Consider the following 22,399-nt stretch of genomic DNA (forward strand, 5'->3'; position numbering starts at 1 on the left):
TACAACTCTAAAATCAGGGGTTTGATTCCCCTTGGTGAACTCAGCAGACAGTTCGATGTGGCTTTGCTATAAGAAAAACACACACACTCATTATTAAATAGTTTGTTCGCACGTGAATACCACTCAAACAATTACCAAGACAATACTTAGTATTTTCTGTAATTCCTTATTATGTTGTTCAAAACTATTTTTAATGTAATTATTTTCCTTATTTTGAATAGAATTGTTTGATGTTTCGAAAGACAGTTTAAGAAAAAGTGGTTTCTGGGAGTATTTGAAACTGACAATAAACCATACTTGGAATACATTAATAAACTGTACGTCCAGTCACGCAACAACGATTATGGATATATTTCTTTTTTTCTCGAACTCTCTGTCTGACTTCTGATATTCAATCTCGAAAATGATTTACAAGGGGTTTTCGGTGGTTCCCCTCTTAGTATTATTTCTTTGTTTTCGAACTTCGTCTTTCATTTATTATTTTTTAAAAAAGTGTCTCATTCGTTACTTATCGTCAGAGCTTCAGTCCTTCCACGCATCATAAGGTAGACAACTAATGATGTAGTCGCAAAATTCAGAACTTGCCTTACAAACAACTTTAGCAGCTAGCTATGGTTGTAAACTTCAGTAACTCAACATGGGTATAAGGTAAGCGAGTTAATAGTTTGGACGGACTATGTAGCTTGGGTTACGAGTTTGTGAAAACTACGTACCAGCCTCGAGTTCAGACCTAGTATAATTAAGTCCAGCAAATGTCAAAGTATGACGATCACATATTACATATGAATTACGTAAAATACATAAGGTAGCTTGCCGTTAAATTTTGTTAGCTGATTTTGTTTTTTCACTTGTTTTGGGATTTTCGGGTAAAGCGAAATAAAGAGCCATTCTACGCATAGCTGTCCCTAATTTTGAACTGTTTTTTTCACTTCTTTTGGGGGCCCGGTATGGTTAAGCGTGTTAAGGCGTGCGACTCGTAATCTGAGGGTCGCGGTTCGCATCCCCGTTGCGCCAAACATGCTTGCCCTTTCAGCCGTGGGGAGTTATAATGTGACGGTAAATCCCACTATTCGTTGTTAAAAGAGTAGCCCAAGAGTTGGCGGTGGGTGGTGATGACTAGCTGCTTTCCCTCTAGTCTTACACTGCTAAATTAGGGACGGCTAGCACAGATAGCCCTCGAGTAGCTTTGTGCGAAATTCAAAAAACAAACAAACAAACACTTGTTTTGGAATTTTCAGGTAAAGCGAAATGAAGAGCCATTCTACGCATAGCTGTCCCAAATTTCGAACTGGTAGGCTGTAGAGAAAGCATGTAGTTAACAGCACTCACTCTTAAGTTGCTATTGTCTGACCAAATAGTTGGACTTGACCATCGGTCTCATAGAGCATAGAAATGCAGTGCACGAGCTTCCCTGCTATCACAATGCTTGTACTGGTACACTAACCATTAAGCCGCTCCCAGCCTATTGTGAGTCGAACAATGAACGAAGCGGAAGCAGACTCATATTACAACTACTGAAAGAGGTAAAAAAATGTCGAAATATCAGAGAGTTTCGCATCTGTAAAAGTAAAGATTCTTGAGATATCAATCGAATGTTGCCAACTAAAAAATAAAAGGAGATACATAGTTGATGGCTTAATAGAAATTTAAATTTAAATCCGAGATATAGTTCTTGTATTTATTAAAATACGTATGATGTAACAATGGTGGGTTTTAATTTATTTTTGATTATCAAATCTTATTTTTATATTACATTTTGAGGGGACGCTCTTCTAAAAGGTATGGATGTTTCAGCGATAAATGTCTTCTGACTGCAAAACTACACAATGAGCTATTTGTGTTCTGTTTACCGCAGAGAATTAAACCCCGTATACCAACGTTAGCTTTTTAAGTTCCTAAATTTTCTGGGGAGTCGGTGATAAACAACAACGAAATCGTTAAACCATATTACTCTCATGATAATTAACATTTTAACGCCTAGAAGATTACAAACGCTTAAAGCCAATGCAAATGTTAAAAATAACATTAAACTCTGATCATTCTGCCACGTTTGCACAGCAAATATTGTTTTTTCATGTTATTGTAATAAATTCTTTCACGCGTGCCATCTAACGAGAAAAGCTGTGATCAACATAAGTTTTTGTGTAAAGTCTTTATGTTAATAGACCAAAACTAGTCGTAAGTCAGTCTGGTGACAACGTTTTTATACAATTAATTATCCAGTTTATCTTTGAACACAGCATAATGTGCTGCGTGATTGACAGACACACAGCCCTTCATTAAAATGTAAACTGTTCAGTCCGAAGCGCCCCCTGCATATTGTTAATAATAAATAAAATTGGCAATGATACAGATACTCTCGACAACACAGTATAGACAGAAAGGGAATTCCCCTATTTCTGTATTAATGACCTTTATAGACAGTACATTTTACTGGTTGTCTAAAAGGGTCATCGTTCAGTTTATGCCATAAAAAATGGAAACAGAAATATTTGATAAGATTGCAAATTAGCGCTTCATTAAAACAACTATAACCACAGAGACTGACACACAACGTGCGGAACTAATAATCCTTCTGTAGTGAAGATTAAATCAGTTGATCAATATGGCCAACTAAAATAATAAATTAAACAATAAAGTTCAACGACTGATCTGTCAACCTCTACCCCATGTTCAGGGATAGACTACCACCCCTTGTTGAACAAATCCTGCTAATAAAGGGCAAATAAGATATTATTATGTATCCGAGGGTCACGGGTTCGAATCCTTGTCACACCAAATATGCTCGCCCTTTCAGTCGTGAGGGCGTTATTAGGTTACGGTCAATACCACTATTCATTGATAAAAGAGTAGCCCAAGAGTTGGCGGTGGGTAGTGATGACTAGCTGCTTTCCCTCTAGCCTTACACTGCTAAATTAGGGACGACTAGCACAGATAGCCCTCGAGTAGCTTTGTGCAAAAATTAAAACAAATAAACAAACAATTATTACGTATACACCTCCGTATCGTCTTCTGGACTTGACCTAGTGCACTCAGTACATACCCGAGTATGGTCGGTTATATGAAACGACAATGTGTCATCAGAGAACAGACGATCCGTCAGTCTCTCTAAAGAACATCATTACTGACTCGTACTGAAATACAGCCCCCGAAAAAAACAACGGTAGACAATAAAAAACTGCTAAAAAAATTCAAAAACAATTTTACTGCAAAATTTTACTTAAATAGCCTTGGTCTAAATATAATTTGAATATGCCTTTAAGCCTAAAGCAATAAACATCTCCGTAGATTGAATTAAAAATTTAAAAATTTTTTCTCATTATTGTTTTCTCCGCTTGCAAATAGATGAAGTGCTATAAAAATATATTTAAATGCATTACAGCAATATCTTCAAGGACCTAAGAAAAAATTAAATTTTAAAACCTTAGGCCTAAAACTAGTCGCTTAAAGCATCTCTGTAGATTATAGAAATCGGCTCAATTTTCATGTGAGGAGAAAGAGCCATGAGGGGTAAAATCAATAAAACCAGTTTTACTGAAATACAATGCTATAGAAATCATGGTCACGTCATTTAATTACTATTAAGGCCGAGTGTGGCCCAATAGTCATCGTGCCGGAGTGTTGATTTAAAGTTCAATAGTTAGTGCTCAGCACCAAAACGAAACAGCGCTCCCCATTTTGGGACTGCGGGTGCATTACAAAAGTGACGATCAAATCACACTTGGGTCTGACAAGACTATCCCAAGAAGTAGCGATGGGTGTTGTTGCCCAGATGCCATTTCTCTAGCTTAGAGAGGGCTAACGCAGAATCCCTCGTGTAGCTCTATGCGAAATTTAACAGATGTTAATATTAACAGAAACGGGTCAGTTACTAACTGTGATGCTTATAGGATATTTCTCGAAGGTTATAGAAATCTCGCCAGCCATGGTACTTGTGAAACATCTGTACCATATCATGCAGTCCTCTCATCATATGGGGTTACACTAACCAATGGTACTCGTGAAACATCTGTACCATATCACGTAGTCCTCTCATCACATGGGGTTACATTAACCAATGGTACTCGTGAAACTACAGCCGTGGTACTCGTCAAACATCTGTACCATATCATGCAGTCCTCTCATCATATGGGTTACACTAACCAATGGTACTCGTGAAACATCTGTACCATATCACGTAGTCCTCTCATCATATGGGGCTACACTAACCAATGGTACTCGTGAAACTCTGTAGCGCCTACACGTATTAACCCATGTTACGTATTATAATTTATTTCAGACGAGTCTCCGCCTTATTATGTTACGTACGTTACGTATTACTATTTAAAATAAAAGAAAACTTGAATTTGAACTTAGAATTTAATTGCATGTCAGTGTATATCAAATTTATATTTGTCAACAAGATTAATACACACAATTTTCTTTCGTAACACAAATATATTTTGATATACAAATAGTAATAAAATTTATAATAACGGTTATTACTAATAGTTATTACAAATGATGGTTTATATACAAAAGTTGTACAAACAATACTGAGTCATATCTATTCTGGAACTTAATATTTTATCGAGCCTCCTTGTGGCTCAGCGGTATGCCTGCAGATTTACAACGTTAAAAATCGGGTTTCGATACCCATGATGGGCAGAGCACAGATAGCCCATTGTGTAGCTTTGTGCTTAGTTCAAAACAACAACAACATCGACGATCCAGGTCCACGTGGCGTAAATTACTTTTATGTTGATACACAGATGCATTTCACTCGATGGGAATGCTAGTTAGAATATTTTTGTTTAGTCTCACATCCTTACAAGCTGACTTTTATCGGCGAAGATACTCAGTGTGCTCGTAGAAATAATAACATTCTGTAATCTTCCAATCAATAGACGTTAATCACAATTATAGCTTTCGAGGCCTAAAGCGCACTGACTGAAGCTGTCTAATAATAATAATATTCTTCTTCTGTCTCTCGCTAGCTTCTTTTTATACAAATCATGCGAGTTTCTCGGAGTTTCAACAATGTTCGAAAACGCGCTACGCGTTTTCTCAAAACAAATATTATTGATTCTTACTCTCAAGAATACTCTACAAATTTCGAGAACAGGCAGAACTTACGTAATAAATATCCAACAATATACGTCACATATGAAAACAAAAACTATACTGTAAGAAGCGTAGATATTAAACTGTTTTTTTTTTTTTTGAATTTCGCACAAAGATACTCGAGGGCTATCTGTGCTAGCCGTCCCTAATTTAGCAGTGTAAGACTAGAGGGAAGGCAGCTAGTCATCACCACCCACCGCCATCTCTTGGGCTACTCTTTTACCAACGAATAGTGGGATTGACCGTCACATTATAACGCCCCCACGGCGTGGAGGACGAGCATGTCTGGCGCGACGGGGATGCGAACCCGCGATCCCCAGATTACGAGTCGCACGCCTTAACACGCTTGGCCATGCCGGGCCTGGTATTAAACTAAACGTATAACAGTAAATCTGTCACATCCATTTTGTCGTGTTGCACAAACCGTGGTACTCGTGAAACATCTGCACCTCTTCCACACAGTCAGCCATTATGCAGTGTTGCGCTACCCGTTACAAAAACAATCATTTATGGAGTTATGACTGACTCTTTCACCAAGGAAGGTTCAAATTACCAGTTTCGTACAAAACTAAAGTTCAGTAGAACATTTTTAAAACCCGAAAACTTAGGTACTCGCATAATTTATCGTTAAAATAATATAAAAAAATATGGGTTAATTTGGACAGAAATAGACGAGTGTTCTGATGATGTAACTTTACCGATGTAAGGAAACCCGACGATATCTGTAAGTACAAAATGAACTAGTTATATCTTTTAAGTCATGGCTGGGAAGAGTTCATACTGTTCATACTGTATGCAGGAAGAGTATCAATTCATTTTAAACCAAGGCTTATAGAGGGAATGTTCTTGCAAGCCTTACCATTATGCTGAGTATTTGTGGTTACGAGTACCTTTTCCAACTGTCAATACGACTTCATAGAACAATATTTCAAGAAACACTAGGACTCACTAATCTCCTGTTCATATCTTCAATTAGCCATCATTCATCTTATCCACCATTAAACAATATTATTTATTTTTATACTTTAAAAAATAAGTTTATGTTGTCTTTGGACTAACTAGAAACCACACGCCTTGAAAGTTCTATCATATAATCGTCAGTTAATTACAACTTAATCATACTTGTCTTTATTTAGTAATAATTTACTTTCAAATATACTCTGGGTTTATTTTTAAAACCATACATAGTTTTTGTTTAACCTTTTAGTGGATTCATTCTTAACACCACACTGAGTTTACTTTTAACCCTATCTGCAATAACTCATTATGAAGATGAACATAAAACAAAAAGATATAGTATTAACATTATGGGAAGTGAGCCACATCCGACAAGAACAACAAATAAAAACTATTCTACATTACCCAACTGGTGTTATATATCATAATACAGTCAGCAACCTAGGTTAGAGGTCATCAAAACCTTGACAAACCATCGTGAAAACATTCAAATAATTTAGTTGATTCAAGAAAATATACACTTTTGTATGGTTCAAATACTTTATATTTATTTATTTAGTTTTACGATTTTTAATATTTGACTCCATCTTTCGGTAGCAACACTTCTTTGTTATATCGATGACACCGAATAGAAATATATCACTGGTTTAAGGGTTCAAACAAGTTCTGGGAAACATAAATAAAGTATTTGCAATGAACGACCACGATCAGTGCAACGTGTAGTTGTTACAATTTAACGCTAGGAAGGTTAAGATAAGCCTCAAGGTTTTCAAATCACACAAAAACCATGTCAAGAAATTTCGAGAACATTCAGCCACACCTGAAAGGAAAAAAAAAAATGGCTCGAGGAAGCGACTGGTTGACTTGAAACGTAACTGTCACGCCTCTGAACTGGAGCTTTGAATGCACAATGAGGACGAGCATATAGTATGTTTTAGTTATTCACAATGAGGGTTAACTCAACTGTTTGATTTTTTATGTGAATTGTCAAAATAAGAGTCACCCACTCTTCACTCGAGTTTCTTATTTCAACGATGTTGTTTGTACGTTTTTGAATTTCGCGCAAAGCTACACAAGAGCTATCTGCGCTAGTCGTCCTTATTTAGTGATGTAAGACTAGAGAGAAGGCAACTAATCAACATCATCACCCACCGCTAACTCTTGAGCTACTCTTTTAATAACGAATAATGGGATTGACCGTTACATTATAAAGCTCCCACGGCTGAAAGGGCGAGCATGTTTGGTGCGATCGGAATTCGATCCCGCGATCCTCAGATTACGAGTCGAGCGCCCTAACTATGCCGGGCATCAGCGATTTTGAACAAGTAATTAACACCACTCAAGAGGTGGGATTATTTGACCTGTCACTGATTGATTATAAAAGTTTAAAGTGTTTTTTTTATATTTGTATTTCCAATTACTGATGCCCCTCGCTAGCAAAGCGATTAGTCTACGGATTTACAACGCTAAAATCAGGGGTTCGATTCCTCTCGATGGGCTCAGCAGATAGCCCGATGTGGCTTTGCTATAAGGAAATACACACTCAATTATTGACAATTTCAGAGCCATTCAAATGGTTCTATTCTACTGAAATATGGTTTTATATTCTTTTCTCTCTATTTGTTGAACAGAACAAGCGATTAAAATAACTAAAGTTGTTTGAAAATAGTATAACAAGGAGAAAATATGATAATAACTTTCGAGTTGCAGTCAACATGCGGCAGTGGCTCTACAAATGTATTACACAAACATTTTGGGGAAAAGAATGTTTACTCCAAATAAATAAATAAATAATAATAATATATATATATACATGTTGCTATCCTTTCCACACACTTTCTTTATTATAATTATTATTCTATTTCAAAGAGAAGATTTCATTTCATTAATCTTATGGTACTCAGTTTTTGGCCAAGGAATATTAGATCTACCAGAAACTGTTTTGTTTCTAGAGTAAATAAAACCATAATTACGAGGAACAAGGTCTAGCATGGCCAGGTGGGTTAAGGCGTTCGACTCATAATCTGAGGGTGGCGTGTTCGAATCCCCGTCACACCAAGACATGCTTGCCTTTTCAGCCATATGAGCGTTATAATGTAACGTTCAATCCTACTATTCGTTAGTAAAAGAGTAGCCCAAGAGTTGGCGGTGGGTGGTGATGACTAGCTGCCTTTCCTCTGGTCTTGCACTGCTAAATTAGTGACGGCTAGAGCAGATAGCTTTCGTGTAGCTTAACCACCTGGCCATACCAGGCCAAAAGGAAAGGAAAAACAAAAAAACAAAATTCGAAAAGCTAAATTGTCAGCTTTTACACTCGCAACAATTAAAGTTCACACGAGGGGGGAGAAGGGGTAATAAACCCCCTGTTGCGTAAAAATAGATAAAAATTTTCCGTTGTGAAACGCTCTGATCTAATAGCAAACTAACTTGTGAATATGTCGTTTTCTTCCCACATCAACTGGGCACTCCTTGTATTTATCAGTACACGTTCTGCTGAATATCTAGCCACTTAAAAATCTCCTCATCAAACCTTCATTCAGACCTTCCCTCCTTGTTGTAGAACGCAGAAGCGTCAGGTGACCCAGGCGCACCCGGTCAAGAGTGCCCCACCCCTCAGCTCAGCTGACTGTGTCAGGTTAATAGACTGCTATCTTCTAGAGAGATAAATCTTCTGTTGTTTATTCATAAGGCATAATAACAAGCTCGCTGCCAGAACGAACGACCCCTTCTGAGGGAAGCAGTGCCAGAAAGATCAAGTGGGCCGTGGTGAAGGTTGGAGAAGGGATGAAGAACCAGAACGCAAATTTGGACCACGCCCAAAGCCTGACAAACAGGGCAGGAAAGAAGTGAGGCTGACCTTTGAACTTTGCTTGGAAATCCCACAGAACGTGTTTACCATGTGCTGACAAAGGGACAGTCTGAATGGAGCCCACCTGCTTCAATATTGTTACAGAAATTGCGCAAACACTGAAAACGGGAAGAAAGCGAAAAGTCAGAGGTCACCCGCAGCACAACAGTCGTATTGACCATGTTTTGTTAACGTATCTACATCAATACTGGTGTCACTGAATCAAAAACAACGAATCCTACAGTACTGTGTTCTTTCGTATTACGCCTCCCCCCCGCTAGTAGAACGGTATGTCTCCGGATTTACAACGCTAAAATCAGGGGTTCGAGTTCTCTCGGTGTGCTCAGCAGATAGCTGTTAGAATAATGCTATGATATTTTGTTCAGGAATAATTAAACGAAACTAAAACACTGTGTTCTCTCAGACTAAATCAAAACTAAAACAGCATGTTCTGACATATTAGAACAAAACTAGAATATTGTGTTCTGCTATATCAAAACTAAACTCCCAGTTTTGTTTCCTAGTTCACCTATACGGCGTTTAAACTAATGAGAAACAAAGTAAGCGTCGATACTTTCCAAACTTAACATGCAGAGATTCCGTCCTCATTAACGTTTTCATATTTTTAGCAGCAACTCAAGCTAAAATTTAATAAAAATTTCTGCCATTCTGGCTCTCATATATCTGCCACATTTTGTATCTCCAGCGTGTGAGTGGTGGTAGTCAGACTTTATGACATCCAAAGTTATTTTACCAATACTGTTACACAGAATATATGGTGTGTGTGTGTTTTTTCTTATAGCAAAGTTACATCGGGCTATCTGCTAAGTCCACCGAAGGGAATCGAACTGCTGATTTTAGAGTTGTAAATCCGTAGACTTACCGCTGTACTAGCGGGGGACTATGAGGTTAGAAATCAGTAAGAATAACATGAGTTATAATGGAAATTGCGTAAAAATCACAAACTTACAAGTGTATTGTTCTTGTTTATTTCCTTCCTTTTAGGAAGATGTATTTTTTAACCATCTTGCCATTACATCCATTTTTTTAGTTTTTGGAGTTTCCCTTTGTCAGACGTGTCAAATGTACAGCGACAAAAAAACAAACAAACACGAAGCTATTGTTACTTCCAATGGTCATGTACGTACACGTGTCAGTGCTTAAAGGATTCCAGTTGTTATTCCTTCTACAATGAGGAGCTCGAGGGAACGTGATTGTAATATCACGACAAAATTCATCGAGTAGCATTTTTAAGGGCTCATTCTCTTAAACATTTTTAACACAACAACATAAAAACCATTTTGTTAAAGAAATGATTCGAAGTTACCAGTAACAATGCTTACCAAAAAATTAAAAATATCTATATATCGCGCAAACATGCACAAAAAATAGTGAATTCACATAAATAATCACCTCCTGTTGACAAAGCCACTTATGAATTCAAAAGAAAACAATGAACGTTCGTTCCGCCAGGTGTCACCAATGAATGATAAACTTGGTTAGATAATCCGCTTATGATAATCAGCTTAAAATACATTTGTGGTATAGATCAATATAAAAACAAAGTCAATGTTTGATAATTAAGGGTTGTGTAGTGGTAGAAACTGCTTCGCGATAAGCTTGAAGGAAAGGAAGTTTTATCATATTTCAGCTAGGTAGCGCTAATGATCATTCTTGCCAAAAACGACATTTGTTAATCCTAGGATTTTTAAAGAACGATGATGTATATGTGAATTAATAAATAAATAGCTGGTCACGTATATAAGAAGTAATATCTTTTAAATTTATTAAAGCTTTATTAAAATTTGGCTAGGTGGCACTGTTGTTTATTCTCGTCAAAAGTTCTTTTTTTTTTGAAATCCTATGAATTTTTAAGAACCATGATATTTACACAAATTAATAAATAAATAACTACTGACGTGTATACAAAAACGTCTTTTGAAGTTATTCCTAGAAGCTAATTTTTCGTAACTATTAATCCAGAAGTGATGACTTTAAAACACCTACTTAGGCATAACAGAATTAAACATTTCAGTTAGGAGTTTAAAAATATAACTCTTCAAGGATTCATATGTCTTGTTCGTTTGATATTTTTCTTCATCTGTTTCAGGATTTGAGAAAACACTGACGTGAAATTATTTCACATGTTCTGTTTTTTGTTTTAACATTTTAAACAAAAATGTGATTACAATTTCTCAACCAAGTATTAAATATTTTAAACGAGTATCCATAATGTTAGCGCTCTCAGGAAATGTTTGTTGATTTAGAGACTTTTGAACACCAGAAGCTGCTTTAACATTAAAGTTTTAAATACTTGTACATTTGTTTTCGTTATTTTTCTACACTGCAGTTCTAGAACATGTTTATCAATTAATAACACTATTTTATTCATACACAAATAAAATATTTATTCAGAAATTGTATAAAAATGTTTCGAACTTGTACCACTAGGTGGCAAGCTTTTTTTTCTCTCTCTCTCTTTCATACGTGGCCCGGCATGGCCAGGTGGGTTAAGGCGTGCGACTCGTAATCCGAGGGTGGCGGGTTCGAATCCTCATCGCATCCAAATATGCTCGCCCTTTCAGCCGTGTGGGCGTTATAACGTCGCAGTCAATCCCACTATTCGTTGGTAAAATAGTAGCCCAAGAGTTGACGGTGGGTGGTGATGACTAGCTGCCTTCCCTCTAGTCTTACACTGCTAAATTAGGGACGGCTAGCACAGATAGCCTTTGAGTAGCTTTGCGCGAAATTCAAAAAACAAAACAAAACTTTTATACGTGTTTTAAATGGTGTTACCCACAAAACTCTGATGCTCGTATACATAAAATTCTTTTTTTTTTCTTAAAAAAACAACAACAACATAACTAATAATCTCCAAGTAAAACCACCGCACCCTGACACTGATGTACCACCAACTGAGGACATCATTGTTACTATACACCCATTAGTTAGGGAAAGACTACTGTGGTCTCCGAAACAAATAAATATCCATCTTCTTATCTGCTGTGTCACAAGCCGCTCATACCGCCTCCCTTTTTCATTCGAAGCATTATTGATTTTTACCTTTCTCGTGCAGTCAAAGGTTTAAAAAGAAATCTCATTTAATGATGAAATAGTTTCGAAATCAAGGCTCAAGATATTAGGATAGCTGTATATGTATGAGAGAAAATGATTGAAACCGATTATTTTGCATCAAATAAAGCTATTGGTGGATCCCAGCATCACAGAGTGTCACACTTTATCTGTTTTATACGTACATCGGAAGGCCAGTACTTCTGACGAGAAAGAAAACCACAAAACACGTGCCTCGATACACTTGTTGACATTATAAAACATGATGTCCTTCTGAAGCCAAACTCGTCACGTTTTTCTTTGATAGATTGTTCAGGCAGAGTATTCACGATGATATTTTGTAGAATGGATGGCATCTGCCTATCGCAGAGGACGACGTTTTGAAAGTCTTCCTCCTTTCGTCTTCAGGCGAAAGACTTTCAAAACGTCGTCATCTACACTTGTGTCTCCCAGTAAGCTTTTCGAATATTTTAGAATAAATTAATAACATTAATAACAAACGGCGAGGAAGGGATGCCTAGTTGTAATGTACGCATTAACTATCATTAAAATAAGCGAAAAGATTTGGTTTGAATTTCGCGCAAACCTACACGAGCAAGCTGTCCCTAATTTTGCAGTGTAAGACTAGAGGGAAGGCAGCTAGTCATCACCACCCACCGCCAACTCTGAGGTTACTCTTTTACCAACGAATAGTGGGATGGACCGTCACATTATAACGTTCCCACGGCTGAAAGGGCGAGCATGTTTGGTGCGACCGGGATTCGAACCCGCGACTCTCGGATTACGAGTCGAACGCCTTAACACACTTGGCCATGTCGGGCTCACGTAAGCTTGTCAAATGCATTAAGCGAATGTTACTGGAGTGAGCGCTTGCAAAGCGAGCACCTAGCGACCACGGCCAGTGTCTTTTTACTTTCGCTCTTGCAAATCTTATGGTATATATTAATCGCAGCTCTATTGGCAAGTAGTAAGGAATTAAACCTGCGTCTCCTTAGCTGAAGCACTTACCCGTTTCTCAGTATTCTTGAAAGTGTAAGATATTAACCACACTTACAAATCCCATGCAATACCATTTTCTTTCCCGTGCGAGTTGCATCCCTTAAAAGGTTTAGTTGAACAACAGTGATTCCGGTGTAAGTGTATTCGGTAGTAAAATAAAATACGTGAAATCCGTCTAAAAACGCTCCAATGAAAACAAAAAGCACAATATTTTACTCTATCTTGAACAGTAGGTGTTTATTTGCATTAAGTCCAAAATTCCACAATGGGCTTTTTGTGCAGGGCCAGCCATTTGTATTGAAACCGTATTTTGAATTATAAGCCTTAGGACTTACAACTGATTAGCTGCATGGGGAGGGCAAGCAGTAGATGGTAACCCATAAAATACAGCAAAATAAATCAACTTAGCATTACTAGCAGAAAGGCCCGACATGGCCAGGAGGTTAGGGCCGACTCGTAATTTAAGGGTCGCGGGTTCGAATCTTTGTCGCATCAAACATGCTCGCCTTTTGAGCCGTGGAAGTGTTATAATATGGTGTAAATTCCACTAATCGTTGGTAAAAGAGTAGCCCAAGAGTTGGCGGTGGATGGTAATGACTAGCTGGCTTCCCTCTAGTCTTACATTGCTAGTGCAAATAGTCCTCGTGTAGCTTTGCGCGAAATTCAAAACAAACCAAACCAAACGCAGATAGCAATGACAGTGTTTTGTTTTTCCTGTTGCAACATTCATGACATTTTCACTAAAGAAACACAAATGATATTTTAAGTTTTTTAATTGTTGTTATATGAAACTTACTCCTTTTTGTTTGTAATTTTTATTGAATAAATCCAAAACAAATTTTTGTGGAAATTTCAATTGTTTTATTTATAGCTCAACTGTCAAAATATTCTATCGTTATAAAAATATCAACCAATTGTGATCGGTAGTTTCCAAGACCCAAGTTTTGTATGTATACATCACAATCTCCATCATGATAAGATTTCATATCGAACTTAGATAACTTTATTCAATATTACCAAATAAAAGTTAGAAGAAAAAAAAGCCTCTGTACGCCATCTGGTGTAATAACAGTAAGTTAAAATTATAATCACTACACAATATTTTACAGCTAAACTAATTAAATATTTATTAAATAAAAACGTTCATGTATAATATACGTAGGTGATAGAATCGTGAAATTTATAAAAACTGAAGCAATGACGTCAATAATCACGTGCCTCCATATCCAATGACAAAACGTTAGGAAAGACAATTTCTGTTAGCACAGCACTTCATTCCGTCTCAAAAAGTAAACGATTAAGCCTTAATTTTATTATAAATACAAACACACAGTACGAGGGCTGTTCATAAAATACGCGGACTGTTTCAATTGCGCGGCTCCAGTTGGTTCCATGGAAATCCGCTTGGTGTCGCTAGGTTCGCACAGATCAGCTGATTACGACGCCATTTCCCGATTGCAGATATCTTCATTTGTGTATTAGCTACGCGGTTTTAAGTGAAGTGCGATTTTTTCGTTTGGCGGATTTCAGAATGAATGACCTGAAGGAGCAACGACTTGCTGTGAAATTTTGTGTTAAACTTGGAAACTCTGCAACTGAAACTTTTGCTATGCTTAACACGGCTTACGGTGATGTTGCTATAAAGCGTACGGCATGTTTCAAGTGGCATGAACGTTTTAAGGATGGTCGACAGCCCATTGAAGATGATGAGCGTCCTGGACGTCCTTCCACGTCAACTGACGACCCACACGTCGACAAAATCAACACCCTGGTGCGAGCAAATCGACGTCTGACTGTCAGGGAGCTTGCTGAAGAGTGTGGGATATCAGTTAGATCTTGTTACGAGATTTTGACCGAAAAATTGAAGATGCACCGCGTTGCTGCGAAATTTAGCCCTCAGAACTCGTGAGTTTTTGGCCAAACACTCGATCACTGTTCTTCCCCACCCCCCCTACTCACCTGACCTTGCTCCTTGCGATTTTTTCTTGTTCCCCAAACTCAAAAGACCCTTGAAAGGAAGAAGATTTGAGACGATTTCCTAGATTAAGGCAAATGCGACGAAGGAGCTGGAGGACATTACAAAAGAAGCGTACCAGGACTGTTTCAACAAGTGGAAACACCGTTGAGATAAGTGTGTGCGTTGGGGAGGAGAGTACTTTGAAGGGGTCCCAGACCTGTAACTTCTAAATAAAGTACATTTTGTTTTATGACGTCAGTCCGCGTATTTTTTTTAACAGACCTCGTATAAGTATTATGCATACCAAGATTTGTAGGTAATATTTACCGTTAGTTACTAACTATAAAAGCGTTTGTTTACAAAAGTTTTAATCCTGTCGATTTATTTTCTGTGATTTACTTTATATTATTTTATTGTAGCAGAAATTGTTTGTTTGTTTTTTGAATTTCGCGCATAGCTACACGAGGGCCACCTGCGTTTGCCGTCCCAAATTTAGCAGTGTAAGACTAGAGGGAAGGCAACAAGTCATCACCATTCACCGCCAACTCTTGGGCTACTCTTTTACCAACGAATAATGAAATTGGCCGTACATTATGACGCTCCTATGGCTGAAAGGACGAGCATGTTTAATGGGAATCCAAATAGTAGTTGGTATTTAATCCTCCGATGAAACAGTGGTAAATTTTCGGACTCACAACACTGAAATCAGGAGTTCGATTCCCCGCAGTGAACACAACAGGTAGCCCAATGTGGCATTATTCTAAAGACAAACAAGTTTAAAATCGAGGAGAGGTACTGTTGAGCTTTCACTGGATATAAAAGTTCACATTCAAATGTGATTTCTTGAATTATTTCATGCAAGTCCTAAAGCTTTCTTTGATTTCTGATAAACAATTAAAAACTCTTAACTGCTGAACTTTTTCACACCAATGCCTTTGAAAGGTTGTCAAACTACAATGCTGTTTGTATCATAGACAGTTTTACATCGTGGCGTCAGGTAATAATTCACATACCCGGATGTCATGACGTGATCGCCTGAAATACCTGTCACGAGCATTTTAACAATAAAGCAATGTGATAACCAATGGGTTCGATTTATTCGGTTTTCGTTAAGCACGTCGTTACACAACGGATTATCAGCGCTCTGCCTACTATGGGTATCGAAACCTAATACTTAGCCTTTTAAGCCCTCAGACTAACCGCTGAGTTCTGCGTTTCGAATAAACGCCAGCTTATTATTGGCATTATTTATAAGTTAAAAATCAACCGAATTCATGGAAATGAAATATTTCTCTGTTTTTTTTTTTCTTCACAAAATTACGAAATGATTTTATATCAATATTACCAAAATGATCAATCGATGGTCAATTCTAATGTAGTACAAAAAAAGATTGTTCATGATCGAATAGTTCTATCGAAGTTTCTTTTCTTTCAACATACTTTTCTGGGCAAAGACTATGTCCAGAATTAAGAATGCAATTACGACACTTCGTGAAACCGTTCGAAGTATTTAGTTCTCGGTTTGTTTTTGAATTTCGCGCAAAGCTATTCGAGAGCTATCTGCGCTAGCCGTCCCTAATTTAGCAGTGTAAGACTAGAGGGAAGGCAGCTAGTCATCACCACCCACCGCCAACTCTTGGGCTACTCTTTTACCAAAGAATAGTGGGACTGACAGCCACATTATAACGCCCCCACGGCTGAAAGGGCAAGCATGTTTGGTGCAACCGGGATTCGAACCCGCGACCCTCGGATTACGAGTCGAACGCCTTAAGACACTTGGCCATGCCGGGCCCTTTGTCCTCGGAAAGCTATGAAAAATTCACTTCCAAGGGAGATTAAAAAGCAATATAACAATACAAGAACATTCTAGAATCACAAGGATAACCGATTTATTAAAGCCCATACTACATGATGTACACCTTATAAAATTCGTCGCTGAATGTTTACTTTCAAATCTATTTAAATATCATTTGTACACATGCGCGCACACACACACACATACACACACACATATATATATATAAAGGTAGTTCAGTCTACTTACGGTGAGGGCGACACTGTTCTCAATACACTGTAAATAAAACAAGTTTCTTTGGGATCAAAGTTCATGAAATTCTCAGATACTTCTTATACATCACGATGTCAGGAACATATATATATATATATATATATATATTTTTTTTTACATCTAAAATAAAACTCAGGCACAATACAATTAGTAAAAACCCAAAACAATTTCAGCTCTCCAAATGCATTCATTGGTTTTGTTGTTGTTGTTGTTGTAATATTTTTTGGCAAGTGTTTTACTTTTGAAAAAAAAAAACATTTTAGTTTGTTTCAAATCGGATTTGATATTAATTCACAGTGTCAGACTACAAAGTAGTTGGAGAAGAAACAATATAATTACTTATATTGAACGATTATTTTAATACGACCGTAGTTTAACGTCGTTACATCTTTGATGACTTAGCCCGAAATTTGAGGATGAAAATACAATATAAAGAATCTACCATAAAAATTAATTAGATTCCGTTCATATATATTTACTTGAATACGAAGCAGAATATTCATTTACTCGCCAGAGTTCATTTTAGTTGGGTCAAATCTTTAAAGTACGAATCTGACGCCAAAGAAGTTCATGAAATCAATTCGCATTTTGGCAGCGTCCATAATGAAATCGGCATTTTTGCTTTATTTCATGAGATAGAAGGTAAAATTAGGCTTAGCACCCTTTTGGCAATAGTTCAAACTTTTTGTTGCTGTTGTTGTATTGATGAATATGAAATTTAGAATCCAAAATTATCTTATGCAAATTGCAGGATTTTCTTTTAAATCACATTCTAAGGTATAGATTTACAAGTGTATTGGGTTACATATCGATGAATTCAGAGTTTCCAGACATGGCAACACTGTATAAGCCCCATACTTTCAGCTATGCACGAGTTGTAAAAGTGGCAATCAATACTGCTATTCAGTTAACAGTTACTGGTGGCTGGTTGTCTTCCAACAGGCTAGTAGATCAAAATAAAGTAAGTACAGCTATGCTTGAATCTAGGTTTAAAAGTCCATTTCTAATAAAGCAAGAATTATATAGATTCTATAAAATCATTAGATTATGTTATCTCTATTTCACGAAGTTGAGAAGTCGACATATGTACATGGCGAATGTACACTGGGAGAATGCAACGTGCTATGGATTTTACTTATGATTTATTTTTCTATTATGTTTCATTGTTGGGCAGTTAGAGACTTTTTACAGTGAAGATATTTAGCGACTTTGTCTCGAAATGGTAACGTTTAATAGGAAAAAGTAGGCCTCACTTTTTCTCTAGGCCTACTTTGTACTCGATAACTTGTGGAGTTCCAACAAAATATCCTTGGGACACTTCTCAGTTTACAACGTTACTAGGTTAAACTGAATGTTTTGATTATAAACAACACATTGAAATCCAAGAAATTAAGCATCTTGTAAATATCTTTTAGACAATATTTTTTTTAAATATTTTTATTTTTATATTTTGATAATCTGTCATAACGGTAGTAAGAGTTTTGGTCTCTCTTGTCTCAGCTAAGACACATATAACAGTTGCGCATTTGATTCATAACAAAACTAAAACTTAAAAACATGACAGTAAATAAAAAAGCATTAGGAGAAAACAAAAACCACCGTAAGGAAAAAGAAATTAAAATAAGTCACCGACTGACACCATACGTTTATGCGAAAATTTTAGTTTGAACAACACAAAATTTCATACAATGTATATCACAGTTAATAACAACCATAGATTACAATGAACACATTAAAAAGCCACAATATTGTGACGAATCGGGTTCGTTGAAACCAGTATAGTTTTATACCGGTTTTACAGTTTCATTTCTTGACGAAGACTGTCTTTGGAAAGGCTGAATTAGCACGAATACATAATAACAGGACCAACATATCCGTTCCTAAGAACTGAAGAAAGAATAATTCTACAATGGTCATTCATAAGGTTGTACGCCATATTTGCGAGTGGGAAGTAGACTTAATTCACATTAGGCCTTATTTTTGCACTTACACGCCATATTTGCGAGTGGGAAGTAGACTTAATTCACATTAGGCCTTATTTTTGCACTTACAGATACGTATCACTTTGCACGCGGTTATCACTAATTAAGTTTTACCCGAAACCAAACCTAAAAACAAAACGAAAGACAAAAACAAAACAGAAAGATGTTAAAAGACAATAAGTTTTAGCATATAAACTTCTTTAACATCTGCCTGTTGTAGGAACACTGTCTGTTGTTTGTCCTAAAAGTACGGTCGAGGAGAAAATATTCTCCTTGTGTTAAAAATATTATTGGACTCTTACCGAATAAGAGACAAATTTTCTTACAATTAAATGAACCAGTCAATAATATATATAAATATATACAATCTTCTCTTAATTCCATAGTTGAAGGAAGACATCCAGTTCTTCTATAATATCTAAATATTTCTATAAATTAAACTTTTTGTTTTTATAGATACACCGGTAAAACTTGTACCATACGTCATTCAAACAGACCATCATTTACGACAAACTTCAATCATTTTTGTTAACAAAGAACAAAACTAAGTGTGCATGAGTAATATTTAACAAAATAGGGGGAAAGGATAATAATAATAATAACGCCCTTTCATTGTATAATAAATGTTCGTATATCGTTTCATGCTTGGGTTTCAAAAGGCGGTTTCTGATGACATTCATTCCACTTTCCTTCCAAGATATCAGCCGTTATGATTTACAACTATTTTGTTTTCTCGTGAAACACGTCTGTCTCTTGTTTCGCGATTATAGAATTAGCGCAAATTTTGTGTAATAAACAATAATTTTAATCCCGGTTTGAACTTACAATGTTGAGAGGCAGAAAAACAAACAAACAAACGTTAATTAGCGTCAAGTTGATCACTGTGTACAGTCCACGTGTTCTTTCCACAAGGGTCAAAAAGGTTCCACGTTGGTGACCTTCTATTGGCTGTTTGTTGAGTTTGGAAGGCCCTGATGAGTTTTATCATTGATTGAAAATTGTCTTAATTATTTTGTACCAATCGTCTCGTGCGACACAATATTCGGAGGGTATTATATTGTACAGTTGGTTCTTGTAAATATATATATTGTAATTTACACCAATAACGCTGTTCCACAAGCTGGTGTTCTTTATGTTACTTTCCCAGTGTCGACCATTCGTTTTGTTTTTCATATTCTTCTGAATGACAGTGGATACAATGCATACACACTACACAGTGTCCTATTTTTTTGGCTACTGTTGACCTAAGTTTTAATGCAGGTCCAAGTTTCATCCCTAGATAGGTCTTCAAATGATCTTCACTCAGAAGTGGTAAACTGGAGCCATCAATCGACTGTTCCCGGAAATTCTAAAAGAGAAAAACATTGATTTTAAATTTTCTTTTGGAATTATGACGTAAACGTTTATTTTATTTTGATTACATTGGAACGGAAAGTAGAACAAACGAAATATTTAAATTACAATGAACTGACGTAATGTTTCTATTTTATGGTTCATGGAGATTGAACTAAATGAAATACACACGTCATTAAAAAAAAAATCCATATTCTTGAGTAGCTATTAATTGTTTAAATCGAAAACCACGAAACGGTTGGACATAAGAATGTTTATAAATTTCGTGCAAAGTTACACGAGCCCTCCCTAATTTACCAGTGTAAGACTAGAGGAAAGGCAGCTTAGTCATCACCGCCAACTCTTGGGCTACTTTTTTACCAACGAATAGTGGGATTGACTATAACATTATAACGACCCACAGCTGAAACGGTGGGCATATTTGGTGCAATGGGGATTCGAACCTGGGACCCTCAGATTACGAGTCGAATGTTTTAACCGCCTGACCATGTTAAGCCTGATCATAAGAAAATTAAGTGACACGTTTAATGTTGAAAATACCTAAAAGAAGCGATACATTTTCCTTAAATATTGAAATACTGACACATGCTTGAAATATTCTAAGTCCATGGCCCTCCCTTTGCAGGGATCGAACTTAGTGCCTCTCAAAAACCAAACAAGAACTCATTATCGTGCTAAAAGGTTAAGCTCTTAAAATATTGAGATTTTGATTTTAAGTTTATGACCAAATATGTTTTAATGTTAGCTGTAAAGAATACTGGAGTTTAAGCACCGAATAATAGAATTGTAAGTCTTTAAACCTATATCTGAGCAACCGAAATACAATATTATTTGATAAAAAAAGTACGTAGAAACACAGACAACTAAATGTACTCTAACCTTCACTAACTTTTAGCTTATTTGTTTGTTTCTGAATTTGGTGCAAAGCTACACGAGAGTTATCTATGCTAGCCATCTCTAATCTAGCGGTGTAAGAGTAGAGGGAAGGCAGCTAGTCATCACCATCAACCGCCAATTCTTTGGCTATTTTTTTACCAACGAATAGTGGGATTAACCGTCAAATTATAACGCCCCCACGGCTGAAAAGGCGAATATGTTTGGTGTGACGGGGATTTGAATCCGCAACCCACGCATTACGAGTCGAGCGCTTTAACCACTTGGCCATGCCGGGACCCTTTTAGCTTCTGACCTCCAGTGTTAAATAAAAGGTTAATTGTGAATGTCTTTGTGTGGACACAAACTGCAAGTTTGAGATGACAAAATGTTTGAAATATTTTAAGGAAAACTTGCAAATTACACAAAAAATATGCGTAAGTGAAAAAAAATATTGTTTCTTATTTCTTCTATTCGTAAAAAAAGAGAATTTAAATGCACGTGTTAGTTTAATAAACGCTTGAAGTTCGGATAATCGAATAAGGCCAATAACGTGCGATAAACTCGAAGCTTCTTGGTTAACTGGATCAGGACAACAGGTTCAAGTTTTCAAAGATCGACCTTCAGCAAGCCTAGAATTTAAGAAAGCTTAATGTGACCTCAGGCTTATCAAACGAATACCATTATGTAGATAATGACCCAGGTGATAACTTCAGCCACGTTGGAGATTACACTGTATGAACTGACAAGTCGATGACACTTCTGTTCAGTTTTCTGCTAAAAGACATTTCTTTTATTTTTTTTTCGAGATTGCGTGACTAACATACAAGTTTTGTTGGCTTAAATATTTGAAAACACACTGACGTCAATGGCTTGAAGACCAGACAACTGTGCTCAAAGTAAGTCTAACTTATAACCACCTGTTAAAAAAAGAAAAGAAAAAAAAACGTAACTGACACGCAACCAAATCAGACGATAAAGATTACCAGATGTAGCTCGTGTCAGAACCAACAATGTAAAGTCCTCGCAAATAATAAATTAATAACCTAAGTCGATACTTTAGATAAGGTTCAACGTTCTAGTTCTTGAAGAAACTTTTAAAATTTGAACGTTGATAAAGGTTAAAATTATCGATGAATGAAAACTTTTGAGGGCCATTTTCGCCTATCACAAACCAAAGGATCATT

At 36.6% G+C, this 22,399-nt stretch overlaps 1 protein-coding gene across 6 annotated transcripts in view; it reads right to left on the reverse strand.

The window, feature by feature from the left end:
- LOC143254308 (uncharacterized) overlaps window positions 1-22,399 on the reverse strand; it is a 405,605-nt gene that overhangs the window by 27,887 nt on the left and 355,319 nt on the right. For 5 of the 6 annotated variants that reach the window (XM_076509279.1, XM_076509282.1, XM_076509283.1 and 2 more), the window contains one exon: window positions 16,809-20,334. The exons of the other annotated variant lie outside the window; for it this stretch is intronic. In XM_076509279.1, the coding sequence (XP_076365394.1) occupies window positions 20,122-20,334 (213 nt within the window). In that variant the 3' untranslated portion in view covers window positions 16,809-20,121. Of the gene's footprint in view, window positions 1-16,808; window positions 20,335-22,399 lie in introns of those variants that run through there. 6 annotated transcript variants of the gene reach the window in all.

Source organism: Tachypleus tridentatus, chromosome 6 (genome assembly GCF_004210375.1).
Source record: "Tachypleus tridentatus isolate NWPU-2018 chromosome 6, ASM421037v1, whole genome shotgun sequence".
Classification (NCBI taxonomy): domain Eukaryota; kingdom Metazoa; phylum Arthropoda; class Merostomata; order Xiphosura; family Limulidae; genus Tachypleus; species Tachypleus tridentatus.